We start from the raw sequence: 26,222 nt of genomic DNA, 5'->3' as shown, positions 1-26,222 counted from the left end.
GTTCTTTTCTTAATTGTTTTCTAATCTCATTTTGCAGTGGAGTGGTTATAGCTGAAGATCTTCTTGATGGCGATGCTGTCTTTCAAAATGGTACTATTTCTTGCTATCTGCATCTCTATAGATAAAGCAGGTTCGTTTGATTATGTTACACTGTGTTCTTTTCTTAATTGTTTTCTAATCTCATTTTGCAGTGGAGTGGTTATAGCTGAAGATCTTCTTGATGGCGATGCTGTCTTTCAAAATGGTACTATTTCTTGCTATCTGCATCTCTATAGATAAAGCAGGTTCGTTTGATTATGTTACACTGTTATGGTGAAACAATCAATCATGTGAATTTTGGTTATTGAAACAATCAACAGAAAAATGTTTACTCCTCCCCTGAGGATATTTCAATTCATTTCTTTTAAATAAAAAGAAAGAAGAAAGGAAGTATATTATGTTTTTTTTATTTATTTTTTATTAAAGAATATAGATATATATATATATATATATATATAACCTAATTTTTCCTAGATCTTTTGTCTTTATATGGTAATGTTTTTTCTTTTAGGCCGTCTTTGGTAAGAGGGAAAGAAATTAGGAAGGAAATAAGGATGTATAATTAGGTGAGGAAATAGAGAGGAAAGAAAAGGACCTTTGTTGGTATGTCCTCTAAATTTTTGGTGTATTTGGAGAGATTGAAATTGAGGTTCTCTGAAGGATTTGAAAGTCCCTCGCTCAATCCATTCCCTCCTATTCTCTCTTACCAAACAACCTTGGCTTCCAAAATCCTTCAATTAATCCCCTCTCCCCTCTCCGGCCTTCCACTTTTTCCTTTGATGAAAAAACACGCTTTTAGTCTCTATGAAACTTTATTAACCTGTTTATTTATTTTTTAATTTCAGGAAATTCATGGGCTTACCTTGTTCTTCTTTATGTTTACGTACAAGCATCCCGGTTAGTTGTTGTTGGAGTGTCATACCCGTTTCTACGGTATTTTGGCTATGGTTTGGATTGGAAAGAGGCCATTATTCTCATCTGGTCAGGTTTGCGAGGGGCCGTGGCATTGTCTCTTTCCTTGTCTGTCAAGGCAAGATTTATGGTTGTTTTATTTCCGATAAAAGTTTATTTCATATTCTGACTAGCAGATTTGAATGTCGTTATGTTTGACTTCTAAGATGCTGAATTTATATTTGTCAAAATGATAGAGAGATTGTAAAGTGAAAATGATGATGCGTGCTAAATTTTTCACGCAGTTTAGGACTTTCAATATTGGAAGTATCTAGTAACATAATAATAACCAACACTTAGAGCTGTTGAAAATATATTAACTTTGCACAAGTAATAAAAGAAATTATGTTTAAAATTTCATGTTTCCCCTGTACATAAATGTATCTAAACTCTGAACTTCATGTAATCTAAAGATACCTACCTTAGACTTCTAATACTGTGAAAATCATAGAGCCTTTTTTACACTACAAGACACTTGGATCTAACAATCGACACTTAAAATGGTTAAAATCTTCTTAATGAGAAGTGCTGTCAAACTACGTGTCTTTATTGCTATATTAAGAGGAGAAAGAGTAGAAGCGGGTGCATTTCCAAATGAAGATTTTTTTGGGAAAAAGAATTCATTTGTATTGCTTTCAGCCGTATACAGTAGCGCCATATACAATAGAGTTGACTAGTACACTAAAAATAGAAACTAAGTAGACAGAAAAATACCCGTAATTGCCAGAAACCTCAAATAATTCTGACCTCAAAACTTCCCTGTTTGTACACAGATAATTCCCTGTTGGGTCTAAGATATCCAACATTCTCAGCTTGCCAATGAGTTTATGCAAAGTAGTACTATAGTACTGGGAAGTCCCTTATTGAGGATGTCTGCTAGATGTAAGTAGTTGACATTAGGCTCGATTCAAGCTTTTCTTTGATAAAGTGTAACGATCTCCACATGTTTTGATTTGTCGTGCTGAACTGGTTTCCGAGCAATTTCAATAGCAGCCTTGTTATCACACTATCACATCATGGGTGATTTGATTTTTCATTTTCATGTTGATGAGATAATCCTTAGCCACAATAAGTTACATATTCCTTGAGTTATAGCTCTAAATTCTGCTTCATCACTAGAACAAGAAACTACTTCCTGCTTCTTACTTCTCCATGTCACAAATTTCCACCAAGTATAAACCAGTAGTAGATATCCTGTCTGTAATAGATCCTGCCCAATCAGATCCATGGCAAGATTTCCACCTTTTATATTTTTCTTTCGATGCATTTTTTTTGTTTTCATAAATAGAAAAGCTTGTTCAAAGTTGTGCTGTCATATTCCTTGAAGGAAGCTAATTACTTTAGTAACTGGTGGGCTTTACATTATTTTATTTCCCAACATGTTCTTTACTATTTTATTCGTCCAGTATCACCTGCTACTAATTTGTTTCTCTTTTGTTTGTTAGCGTACAAGTGACAGTTCACCATTCCTTAGTTCTGAAACCGGAATTTTGGTATGTTTGTTTATAATAGGCATTTTTATTGTTTGTCTAAGATTTTGTACTTAGGATTGGTTATTAATCTTGGTGGGTAAAATGGGTTTATAGAATTTGATTAATTTATGTATTGACACTATTTTTCTCCTCTGCAGTTTGTCTTCTTCACTGGTGGAATTGTTTTCTTGACTCTTATTGTGAATGGTTCAACCACACAATTCGTCTTACACCTTCTAGATATGGACAAGCTATCAGCAGCAAAGGTAAGGATGTTACTGGTCTTCAGAACATCTCATTCAATCTGTTTCCTTTTGTTAGATGGAGTTCTTGGATGCAATGATGGGATATCCATCTCATTCTTGAAGTATCTCATGGAACATTTGTACAAGTCTGCGTTCTTATACTTAAAGAATATTGACGTTGAACCCACCGACTTTATTGAAAAATGCCTGCAATAAAAAGTAATGACACGTCAAGTTAAAAATTCGAATTGGTTCTTGTTCTTGCTAAAAACACCTTTTACATGTTCTCTGATGTTTTCTAGCGCTCCTGTCTTGGGTGAGAAGGAGAAAAAAATCTAATATTGATGGGGGCTGGTTGCTCTGCGGCATTTATGTTAATAGTACAAGTTTGTTTCTATTGTGGTTCTCCTTCATGTTTTTCTTGCCTATAATGTATGAGTTACAGTAATACTAAATATTTTCCCATTGTCTGATATATGGGAACATTTGATAGGTGGCAACTTGCTTTGACTTGATTTTATTCTGTTTATTTTTCCTTTCCTGTAAGAAATTTTGATAGGTTGATTGGCTAGTTCTAGTATCATATTTCCATGGGGTTGTTTATGCTTCTGGAAATGGTTCAATTGGTGGTGGTAAGAGCTTATTTTTTTTATTTTGATACGTGTACTTCTCATGGCAGAGACGCATATTGGACTACACAAAATATGAAATGTTGGACAAAGCAATTGAAGCTTTTGGTGATCTTGGAGAAGATGAGGAACTGGGACCTGCTGACTGGCACACCGTGAAAAGATATATTGCAAGCTTAAATAACATCGAAGGGGAACCTGTACACCCTCACAAGGCCCCTGAAAACGATAATAATCTTGACCGAATGAATTTGAAGGACATACGTGTACGCCTCTTGAATGGTAAATTTATTACTAAGTTTGCTTTCTGCCCCACTCATTGTTTATAGCCAATGATACTGACCTTTCACCACCCCCCAAGGGGTAACTTAAGTGGCTTACACCTTACAAGTGGGAGGTCTTGGGTTCGATTCCCCCTGGGGTACCTCCCTCACCTAAGTGCTCACCACTAGCAAAGGTTCTTTAGGGAAATCAATAATATTGCTATGTCCATTGATTTGACCGTGTTGTGAAGTCTGTTAGAGACCTGGTTCTAACTTCAAACAGCCAATACTCACACTCTAACCAGAAATGAACAAGGGAATTGGAAGGAACTCTTTATTAATCAACTTCAACACCTGCTCTTACAAACCCAAACCAGCAAGGAAATCAGAGAAAAACGCAAAAGATAGTCTGGACTATTCAAAGACTCCAGAGAAATCCCAATTCTAAAACCTTAATAATAGTGGTATTTGAGAGACCACTAACTCTCCCAAAGTGTTTCCCTAAATCCCAAATAATCTGACCTTTCTCTCTAACGTGCTCCGCATGTATTGTCGTGTTGAGAACACTTGAAGAGTTTATTATTTACTGAATAATGAAAAATTTATTTATATAACTGTAAATTAAAAGAAGATGATTTAGTATTAAAAAAAGGAATACGTGTAAAGATTACTTTTGATATGATAGACACATGAAACAATTAAGTAGAGACACATGAAACAATTAAGTAGAGACACATTTGAAGAAAATTATTTTAATCATGAAAAAAAAAAAATAGGGACACTAGGAAAAAAATTACTTTCATAAGAATAAAGTAAGGAAAAATATATTGTTAAAAAAACACACGTAATAAAGTTAAAATGTAAAGAAATATTCACAAAATATATTAAAAGAGCCAACTCTCCCAACGTGTTTCCCCAAATCCCAAATAATCTGACCTCCCTCTCCAACTCCTAATTCCTCCTTTTTATACTACTAGGTTTCGGAAAGTGCTCTACATTTATTGTGGTGTTGAAGACACATGAAGAGTTTATTATTTACCCAGTAATGAAAAATTGATTTATACAACAACAACAAGTCTTAATCCCAATTTAATTGGGGTCGGCTATATGGATTTCACTTTTCCACGCAGCTATGTTCGAAATTAGACTTTCCTGAAGGCCTAGATCTAGAATGTCATTCCTAACTACTTCGGTCCACGTAATTCTTGGTCTACCCCTCCCTCTCCTAGTATTGGGTATAAGAATGTCCTCTCAAGCACGAACTGGTGCTTCTAGCGGTCTACGTTGGACATGCCTGTACCACCTCAAGCGGCCTTCGCGCACCTTATCTTCTATTGGTGCTACACCTACTTTACTACGAATAACTTCATTCCTTATGCGATCCATTCTCGTATAGCCACTCATCCATCTTAACATACGCATTTCTGCCACACTCATCTTACATATATGTTGTATCTTAATGGCCCAACATTCACTATCATATAACATAGCTGGACAGATTGCAGTCCTATAGAACTTTCCTTTCAACTTAATATGCATCTTGCCATCACATAAAACTCCTGTAGCATTCTTCTACTTAACCCATCCTGCCTTAATCTTATGTTGAACATCCTCTTCTATATCTCCTTCGTATTGCACTATAGACCCAAGGTACCTAAACTTCCTAGAAGCCCCAATGAAAAATTGATTTATGTAACTGTAAATTAAAAGAAGACGATTTAGTATTAAAAAAATATATATATGTGTAAAGATTACTTTTGATATAATAGACACAAAAAACAATTAAATAAAGACGTATTTGAAGAAAATTATTTTAACCATGGACACAAAAACAAAATAGGAACACTAGGAAAAAAATTACATTAACAAAAAAAAATGTAAAGAAACATTCACAAAAATAAAAAAACCACTTAAAAAATAAAAAACAAAATAAAAAAGTAAAGAAAGGAAAAAAAAAGAAAGAAAGAAAAGAGGGGGTAGGAGGAGGGGCTGCCAGAAAACAGCTTTGGCTCGTTTAATATAGAAAGGCTAACCCTCCTCTAAGCACTGCTAACACACTACGAACTATAATAGCCCACTAATCAAACTTTCCAAATTATTAAAGAATCCTAACAAATCAAAAGTTTCTCCATATTTGATAGCGACTGCCTTTACTAGTTTACGAATTTATTCCTATCAGGTGTGCAAGCTGCTTACTGGGGGATGCTTGATGAGGGAAGGATTATTCAATCCACTGCAAGAATTTTGATGCAATCTGTGGATGAAGCACTTGACTTTGTCTCAAATGAACCTTTATGTGACTGGAAAGGTTTAAAATCTCATGTTCATTTTCCAAATTATTACAAGTTCTTCCAAAGAAGTATTTGTCCACAGAAGTTGGTAACATATTTCACTGTGGAGAGGTTGGAATCTGCATGTTGCATCTGTGCTGCCTTTCTTCGTGCTCATAGAATTGCTAGGCAGCAACTCCATGATTTTCTAGGTACGGCTTTCCTACTGGCTTATCTTATATATGAAGCGTGTCAGTGTATTTGCAAATCTATTTTTTCCTTTTTTTTATTGAGCATTTATTGTAAGTAAGCTTGATGCATAGGTTCATATGTTTACCTCCTAGGATCTGGTAAATGCTACGTGTGCTTTCATGACCACGATTATCTGAGTGAACAGCTGTATATGAATGTGTACGTGTGCAATATTCTGTTTTGTTCCATGTTCAGGTGACTCTTTTCTGTCTATAATATATTTAGGAAAAATGTTTACCTGTGCAATATTCTGTTTAATTCCATGTTCAGCTGACTCTATTCTGTCTATAATATATTTAGGAAAAATGTTTCATTAATCATGCACGTACACCAAACATCAAAGAGTTGGTGATATTTATAGGTTATATTTACTTTCATTATGTGTGAATGTTACACGTATGCCAAATATCGAAAGTTGGTGAAATTCGGGCAAAGTTAGATCTCCTAACTTTGTTTAATGAGCAAGACTCTTTTGCAGAGTATCTGTAACTATAAACACCATAATGGCTTTAAGAAGACGATGGAACTCTTTCATTATAAATGCCAAATGAAATTATTCCTTTCTTTAAATAACAAGTTTACCATTGTTCTTTGGTTGATTCTTTTTTTTTTAATTTTATTTTTTTTATTTATCTGTCAGTCATAGAGTACAATATTTTTCCATCTTCTTTCTTAAGTGATACGTGCTCTTGTTATTTGAGTACAAATTCATCTATGAATTCTTGAAGGAAAATCTGCTGATCAGTGAGTCATCCAGCTATTCATCGTAGTACTTAGACAATTATGTTATTTATGCTCTTTATTACGGTATTAAACTTGTAAAGGCCATTACATTATAGATCCATTCATGTGAGTACCTTTGAGAAGTACTAATTTATTTTCTATGAATCTACACGTGTCATTTAGGTGACAGTGATGTTGCTTCTATTGTCATCAATGAAAGTGAGGCAGAAGGAGAAGAAGCAAGAACGTTTCTAGAAGATGTCCGTGTAACATTTCCTCAGGTTCGTTCCTTAGATAGTCAATTTTGTCTTTTTGAATAGCTGCGTTGGATTCTAGTTGAAGTTTTTCTATAAATTCATCTTGTCATGACGTATTCTTGCTTAAAAGTAAGATGGATATGAGATTGTTGTTTCATAGTATCTGAATTAGGCAAGTTTCGTGATGGACTCTTTGGAATTGTCAGGTTTTGTGGGTTGTGAAAACCAGACAGGTAACATACTCAGTGCTGAACCATCTAATTGATTATGTCCAAAACCTTGAAAAGGTTGGCATATTGGAGGAAAAGGAGATGCTCCATCTCCATGATGCTGTTCAGGTAGGTGTTATCTTTTTCCTTTCCATTCTTCAGTTAGTTCCCAACTCTCTTTATTCATGCTTTAATGTAATATCTGAAATCTTCTTTGCAGATTGATTTGAGAAAGCTTCTAAGAAATCCGCCATTAGTAAAGATTCCAAAAATGAAAGATGTTATTAGTTCCCATCCTTTCACGGGGGCTCTTCCATCTTCTGTCCGTAAACTGCTCGAAAATTCTACCAAGGAAACAATGAAATTACGTGGTGTGACACTTTACAGGGAGGGATCTAAACCTAATGGTATTTGGATTCTTTCCAATGGGATCGTCAAGGTAAAGCATTTTTTTTGCCCTGCAATATGTTCTAATTTTGCTGGTGGACAGTGCCATTGATGGATCTTTTGTTTTGGCAGTGGATGAGTAAGAGTTTAAAAAACAAACATTCATTACATCCAACTTTTACCCATGGGAGTACTTTGGGCCTGTACGAAGTGTTAACTGGAAAACCATACATCTGTGACATGATAACAGATTCTGTTGTTCTCTGTTTCTTTGTCGAAGCTGACAATATACTTTCTGTGCTAAGGTCTGATCCTTCAGTAGAAGACTTCCTGTGGCAGGTATACGACATTTATCTTTTCTAACAGCTCCCGTCATGTAAAAAACTCTAATTCATGTTATTGACTTCAAAAGAAATTGATGCAGAAAGAGCAATGGAAAGGCAAAAAATCTTGGATTCCTTGTTGTGGATGTTGTATTTATCCTTTTATTTTTGCTGAAAAGGGGCGTTCCACTATTTCCATCCAAATATGTACTGTTAATATGGTTTAATATGTAGCTTTACCAGAAAATGATGCTTTTGCAAATAAAATGGATGGTACCGCAACTCTGTTATGAAGTATACAAAAGCTTTTTTGGTGTGACTAATGTTCTTTGGTTTGTTGTATCTTTGATTCTGCAGGAAAGTGCTATTGTTCTTTTGAAGCTCTTGCTGCCTCAAATATTTGAGAAAAGGGCAATGCAGGATTTAAGAGTTCTTGTTGCTGAAAGGTCAAGCATGACCGCATACATAAGGGGAGAAGCTATAGAAATTCCTCACCACTCCATTGGCTTTTTGTTGGAAGGATTCATCAAAACCCAAGGCGCCCAGGAACTGATTACATCACCAGCAGCTCTCTTGCCTTCACATTTATATCAAAGCTTTCAAAATCTGGAAACAACTGGTAATTTAATCTCACATCTAATGAAATGCTTTTGAGAAGGCTGCAAATTACGCACTTTATACCCGTTTAACTATTATAATGAGTTCAACAAATATAGGTGTATAACTTACCGTTGTCTCACAATAGAATATATTCTCCATTCTCATCTTATCTTTTGGTGTTAAAATAATCTGTTATTTATTTTGACAGCAACCAATGGAGCCAGTTTTTCTCATCAAGGATCCTGTTATCTAGTTGAAACGAGAGCGAGAGTAATTGTTTTCGATCTCGCTGCATTTGAATCAGACACTAAACTCCAGAGAATGTCATCCTCATTTGTGTCACATTCAGTTGATCGCCCCCATATATCTAGTAGTCGAGAACACGGAAGTCTTATGAGCTGGCCTGAATATTTCTACAAGCCAAGACTTCACAAGCAGAACTCTGATCGGATTCACCAACAAGCTAACAGCTTATCGGCTAGAGCAATGCAGTTGAGCATTTATGGTAGCATGGTATGTTCACTTCTTGATGTCCTTTCGTGCTCAGAAGTACTTCCTAGGATTGTTAATCATTGTACAATTTTAGTTCAGAGCATTATTTTTTCTTGGTTATTATTAAGTTCAAAAAGAAGATTAAAACAAAAGAGAGAAATCCACTTTTAGTAGCCAATATTTAAGTAGGATAAGGATCCTTTAAGATGGGTATTTTTATTGGTACTGTGTGTTTCTAAATGTAACATCACATTAGAATAATGCAATATGAAAATCTAGTGAATTCTAGTGACAGATTGGCGGTTCAAAAATGTACATTGTTGATCATGCTTTTTCTTTTTTTCCCCCCTCCCGCTTACTGATAGTTCTCTATTCAACAATAAAGAATGATGTGTTTTTTAAGTCTCAGCACTTTGAAACTCACTCGTGGTAAATGATGTTGCAAGGTTAACATCCGTAGGCGCTTTCCAAGTTCCACCAAGCCATTTCATAGCGTATCATATCCTACGATTCCATCACATCATGGCCGTCCACTTGTTTCTGTCAGATCAGAATCGTCTGCTACTGTAAGGAAGAAGTCAGAAGGGAGGAAATTCACTGGAGAAATGACTTCGGCACCACTGCAAAGTACAGCTTCGAAAGAGAGCCATGTACGTGAGGATTCCAGTGATGAATCTAGTGCCGAGGATGAAATCATTGTGAGAATTGATTCACCAAGTGGGCTCTCTTTCCATCAAGGTTCTTAAAAAACATACGTCATGAAGGAATACTACTGTTTGTATAAATCTCTTTGAAAGAATGATACTACGTAGGTAGGACATGTTATTGTATGTGCAATATTACTATTGAGGACATGTTTGGTACGTCATATTAACACGATGTATTGTACTATTTTAAAATCATACGGCATTTGCTAACTTTCGTACATCGGATAATAATTTAATACCACATGAGCAATATATATTGTGATACCTATGTAGGGACTAGGACTAGCACTAGCACTGGGGTCGGGTTGGGGTTCGGGGATCAGCACCAAGGTTGGGCTTCAGAAGTGGGGTCGGTTTCTAGTGGAAGAACAGGGATTGGGGTACGGATTAAGAACCCAAAATAGGTTTGGGGAATGGGAATTGGATTGGGGTTCTACATTGGCACCTTTGACCTACCTAGATTGAGGTCGGGGACTCGCGTCTAGGGTTAAGGACTAGAACGGGGTTAGGGTTCGAGTCCAGCACCAAGATCAGGGTCCTAGACTTACACCAATACGAGGGTCAGGGTAAAGGACTAAGGCCCCGTTCATTTCACCGATTAAGTTTAGAATTCAAGTTTTGTTACAGTAAAAAACTATCAGAAACAGTCACATCTAACTTTTTTATTACAGTAAAAAACTCACATAAAGTCACATCTCAATTTGAATTAAAAATTCGAATCAGCGAATTAAATGGACCCTAAGTCTAGGTCTGACATTGGGATTGTGTTTGTGGTCCGAAATTGGCTCTGGGGTCGAAGTCCATTTGGGATCTTGGACCTTAACCTAATTGTGGTTACAGATCCTGATCCTGATCCAATTATGGACTCCATCCCCACCCTGATGTTGGTCCCGAATCTCAATTTGTGTTGGAGCTTGAGGCTTGACCTTGGTCTAGGTCTAGGACCTGGATCCCTACTGCGATCAAAACCCTATCTTAATACGACGCAAATTCAAACAGGCAAACACCATATTATAATAAATTATACAATGCAATAGAATATAATATAACAGGACACGCCAAAGTATACAACATGATTATTGATATACTTATACAGCCTAAAATAAATAAAGTTTCTCTTTTCGGAAACTATATTAGAATATCATAATCTAGTTCTTTTTTTTTTTTGGTTGCTTCGACACATGTTTCAACATCAAAATAAAAAGGATTATTACAAAAATTTCCTCTTCAACTATAACGCTTATAACAATATGCCATCTGATCTTCAAAATGTACCATTTGTTTTCCAATCTAATAAAAAAAAAATCCTTTTGTCAGGATTTTTAGCAAAAATTGACACATGATTGAAATACTCCCTAATTTAGGGGTACTTCGGTAACTTTCAAATCTATTTGAATTTACAAGCTGGTTCAATTTAAAAAGTCTGATTATTAAGGAAAATTTAATGGTAAATAAATTAAGGGATAAAATTATCTTGAAATTATGTAAGGAAACATGCTTTTGTTACTCTTTATTTTTAATAATATTAAAGTGATACCACAGCATTTTTAAAAATATTTTTTTGATACCTTGAAATTAATTTTTGAGACATAAAATTACTTTAGTACCCTTCTACTTAATTAATTAAAAACTAATAAATCTAGAAAAAAGTCACGAGCTTTTTTATTTTGTTGTTTTCTTTTAAAATATTTTCTGACTTTTTTTGAAAAATTATTAATTTCTATTTAATTAATAAGAATGGTAGTTTGCACATTAACGTAGTATTAAGAAGATGTTTATAAAAACATTGAGATACCATTTTAATATTATAGAAAACATATGATAGTAAGAGCATATTTCGCTATAATATAGGGTACCAAAATAATTTTATCCTATAAATTAAAAACAAAAAAAATGACAACCGCTCTCTCCGTTGATTATGAAGCAAAGAGAAAAGCTAGTATAGTAAATTGTATGCTAATTCTTCAGCCACCATGACCTTGATATTTTGTTTGACGTTTATTTTTGTTAAAACGCAGATTTTTTTTTTTTTTTTTTTTAAGTTCAAAGATTAGGGCGGAGGGAAGGGGGATGGATGTTATTTTAAAGATGGGCATATTGTTTCAAGAGCTATACTTAATAGCTTGTAACAAATCCAATAAACAAAGTTCTCTTCCTTGAAAACATATTAAAATTTCATAATCTAACATTATTATTATTATTTTTGCCTCGTCACTTGTTCGACTATAACCATAATTATAATCCGGTAAAGATTTCTATTTTAGTAAGAAATTATGATGAAACCGTTTTGCTATGTAAGATTATGAAATATAATCTAAAATCTAGAAGTTATATACAGGGGGAATACCTCCTCTTCTACTTGTTTGTACTTCAATCAAAGGCCTATGTTACGTTTTGATTCTTTAAATTTCAACCATCATCTTCTATTTATTTTCGGAAATCAATTTGTTTTTTTTTTTTTTTTTTTATCTTTATAATTTGAGAGTTTCTTTAATAGTCCGCCTTACCAGTAGTATTAGTTTTTGACCGTTGATTTTAATTAAAATCACGTTAAATTGAAAAAATATACATAATAGACAGATTCTAATACATTTTTAACAGCTGAAAAGTAAGACTACCGGCAGTCTATTTTTGCATGGACTACCATTGAAGGTCCTAGTTTAACTAAGAAATTAATTTAACTAAACGCCCACTTTTCATCTTATTTTTCAGTGGCCTTTGCCCTTCTAATGATGCATTGTTCAACAAAAAGTTAAAAAGGAGTTTATGTTTCGGAGTTAATGACAATTAACTTTATACATTATCTAGGTTTCAGGAGAAGAAATCATATATATATATATATATATATATATATCACACGTTAAAGTAACTAAAGTAACTAAGAATTACCTTAGTAATACGTAGCCAAACACACTTTTAATATTACCAAAGGAAACTAAAAACGTACAACCAGGGGCATTTAGCAATTTTGAAAACCTCACGAGATACATGAAAAGGAATTTATCTAAGGAATCAGTTAAAACTGATACAAAGCGAGAGCTTAAGCATTTAATATACCTTTTCTTAAGTCCAAGCATGAGAAAGCACGTAATGTTGTGTTTGTCACACAAATTTTAAATGTCATTCCCACTGGTTATTAGTCATAGGTAATTGGCGATCATGTTCTTAGATTTCTTTTCTTCATTTGAAAAAAAAAAAAAAAAAACCACTTCACGAGCAAGATACTATTGTAAGGAATTATAGAAAAATACTTGCAGAGCTCCAGAACATGAAGCCTCATAGCAGGACCGGAGTCGGTATTATAATGTTTTCCCTGTAAATCTTTTACCTGTATATTAAAAGCATGCTGGAAGGATCATAGGACAGCTCAAAAAATTATTCTTCTAAGCCTCGTAAAGCATTCCAACCTCGATACGCTGAGTCAATGGCACGCCCAAAGCAGGAAGGGCAGGCCTACAATTACTATGCAAAACTTCATAGAACGCAAGCATGATTCTGTCAAACCAGCCGCAGCTTTTGCCAATGTGGAATCTCGTCTTTCCCCGAACATGAACAACACCAACTTCCCTTGCTTCTTGTAGATCAGAAATTTGTTCTTGGATTTCTGAAGGGTTAGAAGGTATACAACCCGAGTAGTCCTGGATGTGTTCTTGCAAGCTTTCTATAACTTGCCTAACAATATCATCCCCTTCGTTGTTCAAGCGATCCGCATAGCCATACTGAATCACACAGCCATAAACCCGTCTGATGCCGAGTTTGTTGATGACGATTCTCTCGTGTGGAGCTACCTTGGGAACCAATAAATATTGAAGAGTTGTAAAGATAGTAACCTTGTGAAGGGATTTCATGTTTTTTATGTAATGCCCAAGAATAGGAGTAAGGCCATCTTGAATGTTGGTGTAGAAGAAGCACAATCCGGGAACCCGTTGAACACTGGGATCTGATAGTAGCTGTCCAAGTCTGTCTAAGGTTATTTTATATGTTAACTCATATTCGATCTTTCGTTGTCTTCCGTAAAACCAACCAAACATGATGCAGGCTAGGATAAGAGATATGGCAAAAGGAATCCAACCACCTTGAGGAATTTTAGTGAAAACCGCACTCACATAAACTCCTTCCATTACAAAAAACACAGTGAAGTAGAGACCAGCAAGATAAAACGGTGTCCTCCATATGATTATCATAACCAATGTCAATAATATGGTGGTGATGAGCATGACTAGAATGACAACCACACCTGAAAATAACATCACCAGAAAAACAGTTACGCGAGTGTCTACTTATATCAACTAATTTATTAACTAGAAAAAGAAATGCAAAAAAACAAAAGAGAAATGTATCAAATTATTGCTTGAAATTCAAATGCAGCCTAACTTAATATGCAAAGTTCATCGGTTTACCACACCAAAAGCATTGCCGATATCTTTTCCATCTCCAAATATAAGTATGACAGCAACACAGAGAATCATGAGGATGTAGTTGACTTCAGGGGAGTAAACCTCGCCTTCTTTGTTAGGTGATGTGTGCACAACTTTCACCCGAGGAAAATAATCGAGCACAACAGATTGCTTGATCACAGAAAAGGTGGCTGAAATCAGTGACTGACTTGCAACTATTGCAGCCAACGTTGAAATGATAAAGATAGGCCAATATATCTTTGTTGGTATGAACTTGTAGAACCCATCATCATGGTCATTTGGATTATTGATTAAGTATGCTGTTTGTCCAGCATATGTCAGAACCAGAGATGGGTAAATTGTGAACAAAAATGCAATCTGTTGGGAAGGAAAAAGGTATCAAAAACATCTTCAAATATCCTTCTCCAAAATAATAATAATAATAATAAAGGTATAGAAAAGGTGGGAAAATAGATGATTTGCAAACTAACCTGAATAGATCTACGATTGAAATGGCCCAAATCAGCAAACAAGGCTTCAGAACCTGAGAGGTCAGAGAAAACTGATTAAGAGGTTGGTGGTATTCTACATAGACAACAATGTATGAGTACGCCCTTGCAAAGTTTTTTTTTTTTTTCAACAAAAGAATTTAAACCAGGAGCTAATCAAATTCATTCTTTGACACTGTCTATTTTGATTAAGGTCTGTAACTCTCTCAATAAAAGAACAAGAAACAAAAGGTAAATTTCTAATTGATCATGGTGTGTAAAGTAGTAACCATAAAAACAAACAGGGAATATATCTGCCTTTTGGACTAACAACTGTCAAGATCTTCATAATCTTTCGAACAACAACCAGAAGAAGAAGCAACTTCTAGCATGGTTTACGACGTGTGTGTGATGGAGTTGAAACTTTACATATCAAATATCATTGCATATCCTGAACAACCTAAATAAACCAAGTTTTCAGTCTCCGCATATTCGATAGTAATTTTTCATCAAGAATATCATTTGGATTTCTTTCGTTCTTCCAAAGTATATCATCATCCACATAAGATAATTTTGAATCATTAGCACCAAAAAGTCATTTCAGATTAAGCTCGTGAGTTCATACAGCTTTTCAAACTGGGCTTTACATGAAATACTCTACAAACCCAAACTTCTGAACAAAATTGCATGGACACTTGGTCAATAACATTGTCAATTTTAAAAGATTAGAAATGATAAATGAAAGTGCTGAACTCTACATACTATGTTTTAAGGGGCAGAATTTGCACTTCATCTTCACAAACAAAATTGATAAACCAAGGCAGATTAATCATGAGTATCTTCCATAAGAATTATTCCATTCATGAGGAGAAAATAAATACCTGTGATACAAAGGACAGTGCCTCCAAGCAACAACCAGCCTTCCTTCCCATTTTTCCAAAAGAAGTGGAAGATGTAGTGTGGCGAGATGGCCTTGAATATGCTTGGATAATAACGGATGATGCTATATATCCCTACAATGGGGGTACAAAAGGTCCATGCACCCATAATTGGCGAAAAGAGGAAACTCACTCGAGATGTACCAAACTTTTGCAACAGAAATAGAACAAGAAGTACCACCGCAGAAAGTCCTTCCACCAGAGCTGCAACATTCAACCACCAAAACATAAATACATAATATACATTATATATTCAAGAATATCACATGCCAATTCTCCAAAACAAAAGTTCATTCCAACAATTCATGCCTAAAATTGAAGAGGCCTACTATTCGCATCAAAAACACATTCATCCAAAGACTTGACTCCTTAAGATATAGCCAACTCCAGTTTTTATATCCCAACACTCGTCTTTCATGTGTTAGCAGACGTGTGAGCATATGTGTGAGCAGACGTATTTGAATCCAGAACAGACGTTAGAAAGCAACTACATTTTAGCTAGGATATAGGCAAATATGTCTCTATACTCGAACAATCTAAATGCCAACTTTGCCCTAGTTAAACTTCATGAATGTTTGCCTTACCCCGAAAGAATACTATTCTTATCTGGTTTCACAATCCTATAATGAAGATTAGTTCCACCGGCTACATGCGCTTACCAGGAATTTTCAGGCTCAGGTGAAATATGCAATATTTCTAATCACTTACATTTACTGACAGAAGGGAAGGGTCCTCTAATTCCATCCATTGCTGACAGAACTGAAAATAACTATGTGTTAGTATTAGAAATTAATACAAACAGAATCCATACAAAAACGATTTGAAGATAAAAATACACTGCACCAAACCTGAAATTGCAGGTGTGAGTATGCCATCCCCAATTAGCATGCACATGCCTAAGATAGCAATGAAAAGCAACACCCTTTTAGCAATTATACTTTTCTCAAAAAACTTCCCAAGTGCACTTTGCTTTCTTCTGCCATTCGGCACTATAGAACTTGACTGTTTTCGAGAAATGATTCCAATATTCATGTTCCTACAAAGTAGTGAATACAAGGCAAAGGTTCCTCCTGCAATTAATCGCTACCGACACTCATCAAAAGATATTCAGGCACAGCTAAACTTGGAAAAACATATGCTTCGAGTATCTGGAAAGCATTTTAGAGAAATTAATGCAATGACCAGGTTCAGAAGAGAAAGAAATAATTTGTTCAATTACTCTGCTACTAACAACAGTAAAATAACAAACCAAAAATCACTCAATGTCAGGGAAAATTATATAAAGTTCCATAAAGCTATAAATCTCCATCAATCTCAGTAATCCAACTAACTAAAGATAAAATTTGATTAAAATATCACAAAGTCAATGTTGAATCTAGACTTCAGAACAAGAACTGCATATGAAGAGCCTCATTGCATTACAAGGTTAAGCAATTGTATATTTGAGAAAAACTAGGTGCCCAAACTCTAATTAGTGTGAACTGCATCATTTAAGAACATTTTTCACTATAGAAGCATAGAAGACTAGAAGAGAAAAACAGATCTCCATACATAGAGATCTGTCAACCTCGAGTTTTGATCAACTTCTGTAGGATATCTAAATCTTTCCCTTCATTTATGAGGGGTTAAATGTAAGTTTTATCAGAGAAGCGCATCGGCCGTGGAAACACGAGGCTCATGAAAGGGCCATATCTTGTGTCACTATCTAATGATCAATACATAAACCAACCACAAAAAAAAAAAAAAAAAAAAATCTTTCATCAACTAAACAGAAATCAATACGCAATTGAATTTTTCTCCTTTTAGAACCCATATTAGGGAAGGAAGAAGAAATGATCTTCCAAACTCAATAACCTGCATAGTCCATGAGTCCATGACTTAAGCATGTAAAGATAACAACTTTTAGTATTACCACACCTTCGCCCTGATCGTCTGCATTGAGAGCTATGCAGGCATACTTGACAACCCCGGTGAGAGTAAGAGTCCAAAACATAATGCTATAAATACCCAAATAGTCATCTTCTGTTGGAGATTTCAACGGCATTGAAGGGTACACATACAATGGGGACGTTACTAGTCCCCCAAACACCACTCCCAGTGTCTTGTAAGCGAGCAGCAAATCACCCCGTCGACTTTTTTCCTGAATTAAATGATAATTTTTGCCTTAATTAGAACACTTTTCACATCATCAAAAATTCACTCTATCCCCAGCCAAACTTGGTCAAAGAAAATGAAAAATAGAACTTAGAACTCATTTGTTTGGTTGATATGAGTTTTTAATTTGAGTTAAAAAATAAATTTATGTAAAAAAAAATACTATAAAATAAAAAGTTAAATTTAATTTTTTTAAGAGAAAACACTGTAGTAAAAACTTGAGCTGATTTAAACTAACAAAACAAATGAGAAAAGTAATCAAAGTTGTAATCCTGATTAATTACATAATTCACAAGGATCATCAATCTTTTGCCACTCAATCTCACTTGAATCCATTAATAAATGGCTTAATTTAAATACTTTCATTTCACAAAAAAAAAAAGCCACATTTTTCATTGGATTTTGACCATGTCATTTTCTACCCAAGGAAACATGTATATATATATATATGAACCAGAAACAGCATTCCTTCAAAACGAATAATAATTAAATATAAACATAAATATAATTCAATCCTTGAACAAGTAAACAACGGACCTGGTTGTTGAATTGAGTGTTGTGAATGGAGCCATTATCAGTACGAAGGGCGGAAGAAGAATCGACGACGACCTCCGACAAGAGTTCAGGGTCCATTGGTTGGACTCCCACGACCTCTCTATTTCCTGTCTTCACTCACAAACACAGAAACGACACTCAAGAAGACGAAGGAGGAGGAAAGGCAATGCCTTTTTTTATTATTATTATTTATTCTTATTATTTTTTATTATTGGTGTAACCGTTTGCGCTTGTTATGGCATTTATAAATTTTATATATGTTATAATTTTGGAAAATTTTACGGTGAACTTAATCATATGCAACTTTACAAAGTTGTTATTTCATAGCAACCATACAATTCAAATAACAATGTGTATATCCATAAATAAATTAATTAAAAAAAAAACCTGCATCGTGTTGGGTGACGGCGATAGGAAGTGGAGTGTGTGTGTGGTGCACTTACCATTAGTTAGAGTATGCTCCTCTCCAGATTCTGTGCCGTTGCCGTTTTTTCTTCTTCTTCTTCTGCCGTTTTTTCTTGGTCTTCTTCTTCTTCTATTGTTTGGGTCGTTGTTGACTGTCTTGGAGTTTTGTCATTATTTTATTGTTGTTCTTTTCTTTTTTCTCGTTCAGTTTGGTTTAGGTTTGTAATAACGATGACTCTTAGCACAATCTTTGTGTTTTCCTCGTTTGTTTAGTGTTTGGTTGTGTTTTCCGTCTTTTGAATTTGTTTCTTTGCATTTTTTTTTTGTGTAGTCTTGGTGTTATAAGATACTCCGTATTAGTTGATCAAAGATTTCTATCCACTACAGAGAATCTCTGTTAAAAATTCATGTGTGAGCTGTGGACATTTGGTTTACGGATTCAGAACTTTGATTCAGAATTATTTTCGGTTTTCATATATTTTTTGTGAGAGAAAATACTGTAACGAATCACGAATCATGATTCAAATCATAACACGAATCCTCGTACCAAACATAGGAAACCAACATGGAGAGTCTTTTTTTGAAGGTTTCTTAAATGTTACGAGTGGAACTGATTGTTTATCAGTATCGTTCTTGTAGTGAGAAGTTGGGTGGGCAGAGATTGGTATTTGTATTGCTCGTTTTATGATATGGAATATGTTTCCGCTTAAAAAAAATCTATGTATATACTAAAATTAAAAAAACAGAAAAATAAGAAATGTGCCCTTCTCAACTCTTCACTTCAATAATGTATCATTCCCTTAAAATTTTGTTCCTCAAGCTAATTATATATAAAATAAAGGGACAAATTAAGGCATATATTTTTTCGTGTTTATAAAATGACGTAAATTTATTATTTTTTTTTCAATTATAAATGTATGGGATTTTAATTTGATACTCCATTGGAGCATTTCAAGTGTTAAATTTTAATATTTGAGTAAGACTACAACACAATGCTATTTTTCATAATAATTTTGATATATTTTATATTTAGTGCTAAATTTGATATGAAGTATAACATATACTAAATTTTAATATTTAATTTTTATTGGTTGACATAATCACTTTTTCATTTGATCATTACAGTATATTATTATTTGAATTATTTTAAGGTTCACTTTAACAAAATTTAAAACTTAATAATTATAACAAAGAGATAGACATGGCATAGAAAAATGACATTATGTATTGAAAGTTGGAACACAAAATAGAATACCTATCAAATGTATCATTTTATATATTTTTATTATAAAATAAAGTATTTTTATTGTCGTGAGTATTGATATTTATATTAGATACGTCCCCAAGAAAGAATTCCCAGCAGAGGCAACGCCCACAAAACTTTTTTAGTCTTTTGATTCGTCAGTCGTCAACACCTTTTTAACACACTAAAAATTTAATGGCAATCGTTTTCAAAGCATGTTATGTCACCTTTTGGTGTTATTGGATGGGTTACGGTGGATGATGAGTCATCAAAAATTATCTAACGAAACTTTTAACATGCTAATTTTATCGCACGTTGAGGATCTTTAGAAATGTTCGAATTATCTATTCGAACCTTAAAATTATAACTTTTAAGATAGAAATTAAAATTAAATTTTTAAATCTCATACTTTATTATAAAAATCTCCTTATAAATAGTGTGATAATGCTTTTTTAATTCTTTAAATTAGTTAATGGCATGTCTACAATTATACTTCTTGTCTTCGTAAAAAAAAAAATACGCAATTAAAAGATCTAAAGTAAAAAAAAAAAGTTATTTTATTGTGTTTAAATCAATTTTATTTTATTTTGTTTAATTTATTTTTACTTAATTTAATGTGATTTTATTTTATTTTAGTGTAGTTTTGTTAAATTTTATTTTTTATTAAATCATTTATAGCATTTTTATTTAAGCAATATCAAAAATTTAAACTACAAATAAGCCCAAAATTAATAAGTAAATATAAAAAATAATAATAATTAATAAATAAAATTAGAAATTTTTTGTGACCGTCAAATTAAAAATATGGACAGATGAGATGATTCTCTTTCTCTCTCTTTCACCAGGCGAGACCCACCCCTCCCTCTTTTTCTCTCTCTTTCCTAGACAGCTCTCTCTCTCTTCCCATGCGGGCCCATCACTCCCTCTCTCTCTCTCTCTATTTCCCATGCAGCGCGCTCTCTCTCTCTCTCTCTCTCTCTCTCTCTCTCTCTCTCTCGGCGCAAAAGGAAGCGCCAGAAGGAAAGCGCCCAAAAAAAGAGGTTCTTCTTTAGTAAGGTGTTATAAATTACGCATCAACTCGTATGATCCAAATAGAAGGATTTTAGTTCAAACAATACAGATTATGTAAGTGGAATATTATGAGAAGATTTTTTAGGAGTACCAATTTCTTAAACTATGTTCATTTAAATAGTAGGTTTAATTACAAAATTTCTTCTTGGCTAAGCTAACCTTAAAATTCAGTAGGGGTATATACTAAATTTAAAGAAAAATAGGCGTTTTGTATTATTTTGATTTGTAAGAGAAAAATGGGAATGGCCTCTATTGATTTGTAGCGAAATTTATAATTAACCCAAATAAATAATAGTATCACAGTACTTTTTAAAAACTACACAATATATATATATATATATCGAAAAAGATCATAAACATATGAAATAGATGACAATAAGTTTTTACGTTTTGAAAATAATGTATAACATCTTCATTTTAGAGGGGCTAATGTGAAATTACTTTTTTCAAGTGGGGGCAAAATGGGATAAATAAAAAAAATTCAGCTAAAATTAAAAATTAAATAAAAAAAATCAGTGGGGACAGCAGCACCCACTTATTACAACATATCTCCACCACAAGCCCTCCAACCTTCAAAACTTAACATCTGTGTCACTATCATTCCAAATGTAAAAATGTAAAAATGTAAAAATTCCTTACAAGATCCAGGGATGAAGCTTGGATATTGCAATGCATATGCATGGTTTCCTTTATTCGGTTATTAGTGCAACAGCCTGATTCATATGCACAACATAAAGACTAATTTTCACATACACTTCAGTCTTATGTATTAGATCATGTCTTTTTTTTTTTTTTTTTTAAGATAAAGATCATGTCTTTGATTATTCTTCAAGATAGCTAATAAAACATGAAGTTATTATCTTGAGTTGTTTTCCACTGTCGTATGAATGAAATTAGTGTGTATGCTTTTCGATATTCCAAGATTATTGATCAATTGCACTAACTAACGAATAATATGGATCATTAAATAAAATATGTGTGAATATAGTAAAGGGAAAATTTTATATCGGTACCCTGTATTTTAATATAATTATCTTTTAATACTATGTGTTTTTAATAATTTTAAATTGACATATTGACATTTAAAAAAATCATATGTTAGTACTTTAAGATCATTTTTTAAAATGTAAAATGTCAAATACCATTCTTATTAATTAACCAAAAAACTAATAATAAATTTAGAAAACTTATAAAAATTTTAAACATATGAAAATTGAAAATAAAAATAATACTTTAAATTAAAAAAAATATTTTCAGAATTTTTTGTCTAAGTTTATTAGTTTTTGATAAGGTAATGAGAATGGTAAATTTAACATTATACATCACAAAAATTGATCTCAAAATACTAAAAAATAATTTTCTAAAACGTCAAGATAACAATTTAAAATTACTAAAAGTACAGAATACTAAAAAAATAATTATGCTAAAACATAGAGTATTAATATGAAAATTTTCTTATATTAAAAAAAAGTTTTTTTTTTTTTTTTGTGACCATAAATCTGCTGCAAAAGAGGAATTCGTTGCCCCCTTTTCCTTTTTTTTAAGCTGAATCTAAAAAATTCCGTTGCCGGGACTCGAACCCGGGTCTCTCGGGTGAGAGCCGAGTATCCTAACCAACTAGACTACAACGGATATTTGTTAAGGACAACGCTACTATACTTATTATATATGTTTTTGTCATTGCACATAATGTGTTGCTATTTTTTTAATGTGTGCAATCTATATCATACAATTTTGATTTCTATGATTTAGAATTGCAATATTCCTTATGTTAAGAGTATTTCTACTACTATTTTCTCCCATATACTCTCGCATGGAGAAGTTGTTTGGGTAGTCAGAGCCTGTAGTAGTATTCTCTCTTTGAGACACAATAACTTGCAAACGGTGTACCAAAAAATCCATTATAGCCTGAATTTAAAATTTTGAGAAAATCTTATGTGCATGAGAAGTTGGTTTATGCATCATGGAATGAAACACGAACATTTGTGCATAACCTTTCTTATCATACGTGTTATTTTATCTTAGATCGATACGATAATATTAGCCTCAGAATGAAAAAGGATTTTAACTTTTGAGCACTAGAGATCTAAGATGCATGATGGTGAGGTTGCTGACCTTTTTTGTTTTAGATTTCGTGGATTTTTTGAGGTTTTCTTTCGGTAATATGGGGGTTTTTTTTTTTTTTTTTTTAATTTTGTGTATTTTATTTGTTGGTAATATGGTGTTTTGGTATGGAGGTTTGTGTATTGTTTTTGTAATATGGTGTTTTGGTATGAAAATTTGTACATTTGTTTTTGGTACTTACGTGGTATGTTAAAGAATTTTGTGTAATCTTGTTTTGTTTTTCTGTGTTGATTTCGGGAATTAATATACTATCATGATAATCTACACATTAAACTCTAGCGACAAGCACCTAAGAAAACTAGTGATATGCGTTGCTTTTGGGCTTTAATCGGCTAGATAACTCGATTAAAAAAACAATTTGATAACTCGTGTTAATCTACAATGTTACACTAGACTAGTGATATTTATTGAAAGAAAAATGTTGTACAATCTGATGGGAATATATCCCCATTTTTTTATAGGACCTATATGAAATTCACTTGTGAAGTTAAGCCACCTTTTATAAGAGAGTGGAGATTTGCTCCACAAGATAAATAGGACTGCTCTTATTGAAAAATTCGAAATAATCTAGTAGATTCGACGAGGTAAAGGAATCCATTGCATGTTGAAAAAGTCTTGAGAAGAGGTATAGTAATCACGTGTGAGGAGGTCGCTTGCTTGGATTCTTGTGTGGTAAACTCTGGTAATTTACTCAAATTTATAGAGTAACCTGATGGTTTTTTATTATCTTCTTCCTCTGGTGCAGTTTATTGCACTGTTTGGTCATTCTTAGTAGTCTCGGCTTTCTTGGAGCTCACTGGGTCCATCAAAAAATTATGGGCAGTGGTAATCAGGTAGCAGACTTTTTATATAATGATCTAATCTTTACTTTAATGAAATGATCTAACATTTGCAGGAGCCTTGTTTTTGTTTGGTTTAAACATATATGTTTTAAATGTTGTTTTAAGGTTGATCTAAACTATTTCATGTAATAATATGATCTTTATTTTATTGACACACTCTAACATTTGAAGTAGGGTCGTTATCTACCTATTTCATAACTAAATTGTCATTTATTTAATGATATTGCAATTATCTTAATGAAAAGTCTTTTGTTATCAGTTTTTTAATGGTGATTTTGCTCAAAAATACTATTACGTTAATGAAGTTGTATTGTTTTTTTTTTTTTATGTCGTCATTAAACTAAAAGCCTTGTCTTTATGCTAATGATTTTTATGATCCAAAGTGTTTGTTTTATTATAAAATTGTTCGTTCGATGCTTATGTTGGCATAGATTTTCATAAATAAGATTATGTGAAAAAAGTTTAAAATTTACAAAATACTTGTCAAGAATACATTGTAAACTAGTTAAGATTTAATGATATCTCAATTCCTATAGTTTTGGAATTTGAATTTTTTTAAAAAGGTAGATATCCTACTAAATGTGGGGAAAAAACAGAGCAACATTTTAATTTTGTGAAAAAAATGATATATCATTATAAAGTGAATAAAGTAATTATATAATATGTTTTTAAAATATTATTACACAATTAGGCGGTGTATGAAATATTTACAAACTTCCCGTAGTTTATTATGATTATTTACAAACTTCCCGTAGTTTATTATGAGTCAAAGCCCAAAAGCCTAGAAAGGCTAATTTTATGTATTGTTTATGTGTCTAGAAAGGCTAGAAAGGCTAATTTTATGTATGAAAGTGTTGAATGAGTCATTTTGTGTACTCGTGGGGATGAAAAATGGAAAAACGTTGAACTTGAAAGTGTAACTTGTTATAAGCTACTAGAATAGTATTGTATTCCAATCTGTCTTTATAAAGAAGGATGAATAACTAATTTCATCTAACTGAGATGAAATTATCATTTTATCCTTTAAGACCACAGAAAATAATCTATCAAATAATGTCTCTATATGAATTAATATTGTAATATGCAAGTATGAAAAGCAATACTTCGATACCCTATTGTCCCTATTGTCATTTAGGCATCGTTCACTTCGTGAATTCGAGTTTTCAATTAGAGCTGAGATGTGATATTTTCTGAGAGCTTTTCACTGTAGCAGAAAAAGTTAGATGTGACATTTTCTGAGAGCTTTTTACTGTAGAAACCTAAAACTGAAAACTCGAATTGGTGAAATCAACAAGACCTTAATACTTCGATATGCAAGTATGAATTAATATTATAATTTATGTAGTTTTCTCTCTCACATTTGATGGCTAAAGCAACAATCTGGTGATAAGGTGGTTTACCAGACTTGTTGGACAATACGGATTATTTTGAGAAAACTACAGAAATTATAATATTAATTTTTCATTCCAAATATTTTTTTTTTTTAAGGGTTCATTCCAAATAATTTAATACATTAGTGGTTTTTCATTAACAGCGAGTTTATGTTTTCGTCCCTCAAAAAAGAACAAATCACCTTTTTCTTTCTTTCTTTTTTTTAAATATATTATTTTTTTAGGAGCTTAGAAAAAATAAAACTATTGATAGTTATTACTTTTAGTCATTATATCCATATTAAAAATTGTTTATTTTACATACTTTTTCAATTTAATGTGATTTTAATTAAATTCATCCGTCATAAATTGGCACTACTAATAAGACTGTTTCTTTTGCTTGATCATAAATAGTCCGAATAAAACCATGCAATAACTTGGTCCTAAAGAGAGAGAAAGAACCTACGAATAATGAAACTAAGAAATAAAAAAGACCAAGAATTAGAAACAATGGCATTTGCATGGTTAGTTTTTGTTACCACAACAACAAGCCATTTGTCCTGTTTCACCCTACTTCCGAGGAACTAACGCAAATCAATTAAGAATCTTTCTCAAAATAATCCCTATTGTCCAACAAGTCTGGTAAACCTAGCTGATGCGTGTTATGTAATTGTGATGAATTCGCTTTATGCGGTATGTGCAAGCGTTTTGTTGTGTTCGTAATACATGCCATATGATTATAACTTAATCACTTGTAATATCAGTTGGTGTTTCAACTGTTTATAGCGATCTTCTTCCCACGTGACATTTTCAGAA

The 26,222-nt window shown here is 33.0% G+C and overlaps 2 protein-coding genes and 1 non-coding gene across 3 annotated transcripts in view; 1 reads left to right on the top strand and 2 right to left on the bottom strand.

The window, feature by feature from the left end:
* The window catches only part of LOC21402214 (sodium/hydrogen exchanger 8), a 20,492-nt gene extending 10,478 nt beyond the window's left edge, over positions 1-10,014 (top strand). Inside the window, exons 11-23 of the mRNA XM_024171631.1 lie at positions 38-90; positions 885-1,069; positions 2,436-2,483; positions 2,621-2,728; positions 3,387-3,618; positions 5,779-6,081; positions 7,028-7,125; positions 7,308-7,439; positions 7,531-7,749; positions 7,830-8,036; positions 8,378-8,639; positions 8,829-9,133; positions 9,559-10,014. Coding sequence (XP_024027399.1) covers positions 38-90; positions 885-1,069; positions 2,436-2,483; positions 2,621-2,728; positions 3,387-3,618; positions 5,779-6,081; positions 7,028-7,125; positions 7,308-7,439; positions 7,531-7,749; positions 7,830-8,036; positions 8,378-8,639; positions 8,829-9,133; positions 9,559-9,858 — 2,452 coding nt within the window. The 3' untranslated portion in view covers positions 9,859-10,014. The remainder of the gene's footprint in view (positions 1-37; positions 91-884; positions 1,070-2,435; positions 2,484-2,620; positions 2,729-3,386; positions 3,619-5,778; positions 6,082-7,027; positions 7,126-7,307; positions 7,440-7,530; positions 7,750-7,829; positions 8,037-8,377; positions 8,640-8,828; positions 9,134-9,558) is intronic.
* Positions 10,015-12,777: 2,763 nt separating this feature from the next.
* LOC21402213 (probable potassium transporter 17) lies at positions 12,778-19,039 on the bottom strand. The gene is made up of 9 exons (XM_010107222.2): positions 18,795-19,039; positions 18,334-18,462; positions 17,560-17,782; positions 16,491-16,712; positions 16,351-16,401; positions 15,586-15,846; positions 14,708-14,760; positions 14,225-14,594; positions 12,778-14,056 (listed from the first exon to the last, which is right to left on the bottom strand). The coding sequence occupies exons 1-9, from the start codon at positions 18,795-18,797 to the stop codon at positions 13,203-13,205; spliced, it is 2,166 nt and encodes a 721-aa protein (XP_010105524.2). The 5' UTR covers positions 18,798-19,039; the 3' UTR covers positions 12,778-13,202.
* A 3,590-nt stretch (positions 19,040-22,629) lies between these two features.
* TRNAE-CUC lies at positions 22,630-22,702 on the bottom strand. Its single transcript has one exon. It is a non-coding gene; the product is annotated as a tRNA-Glu (tRNA).
* Between the last annotated feature and the right edge of the window lie 3,520 nt (positions 22,703-26,222).

Source organism: Morus notabilis, unplaced genomic scaffold (genome assembly GCF_000414095.1).
Source record: "Morus notabilis unplaced genomic scaffold, ASM41409v2 Scaffold102, whole genome shotgun sequence".
Lineage (NCBI taxonomy): Eukaryota > Viridiplantae > Streptophyta > Magnoliopsida > Rosales > Moraceae > Morus > Morus notabilis.
The sequence above is the reverse complement of the archived record's forward strand: the minus strand, read 5'-3'. Positions and strand labels throughout refer to the sequence as shown.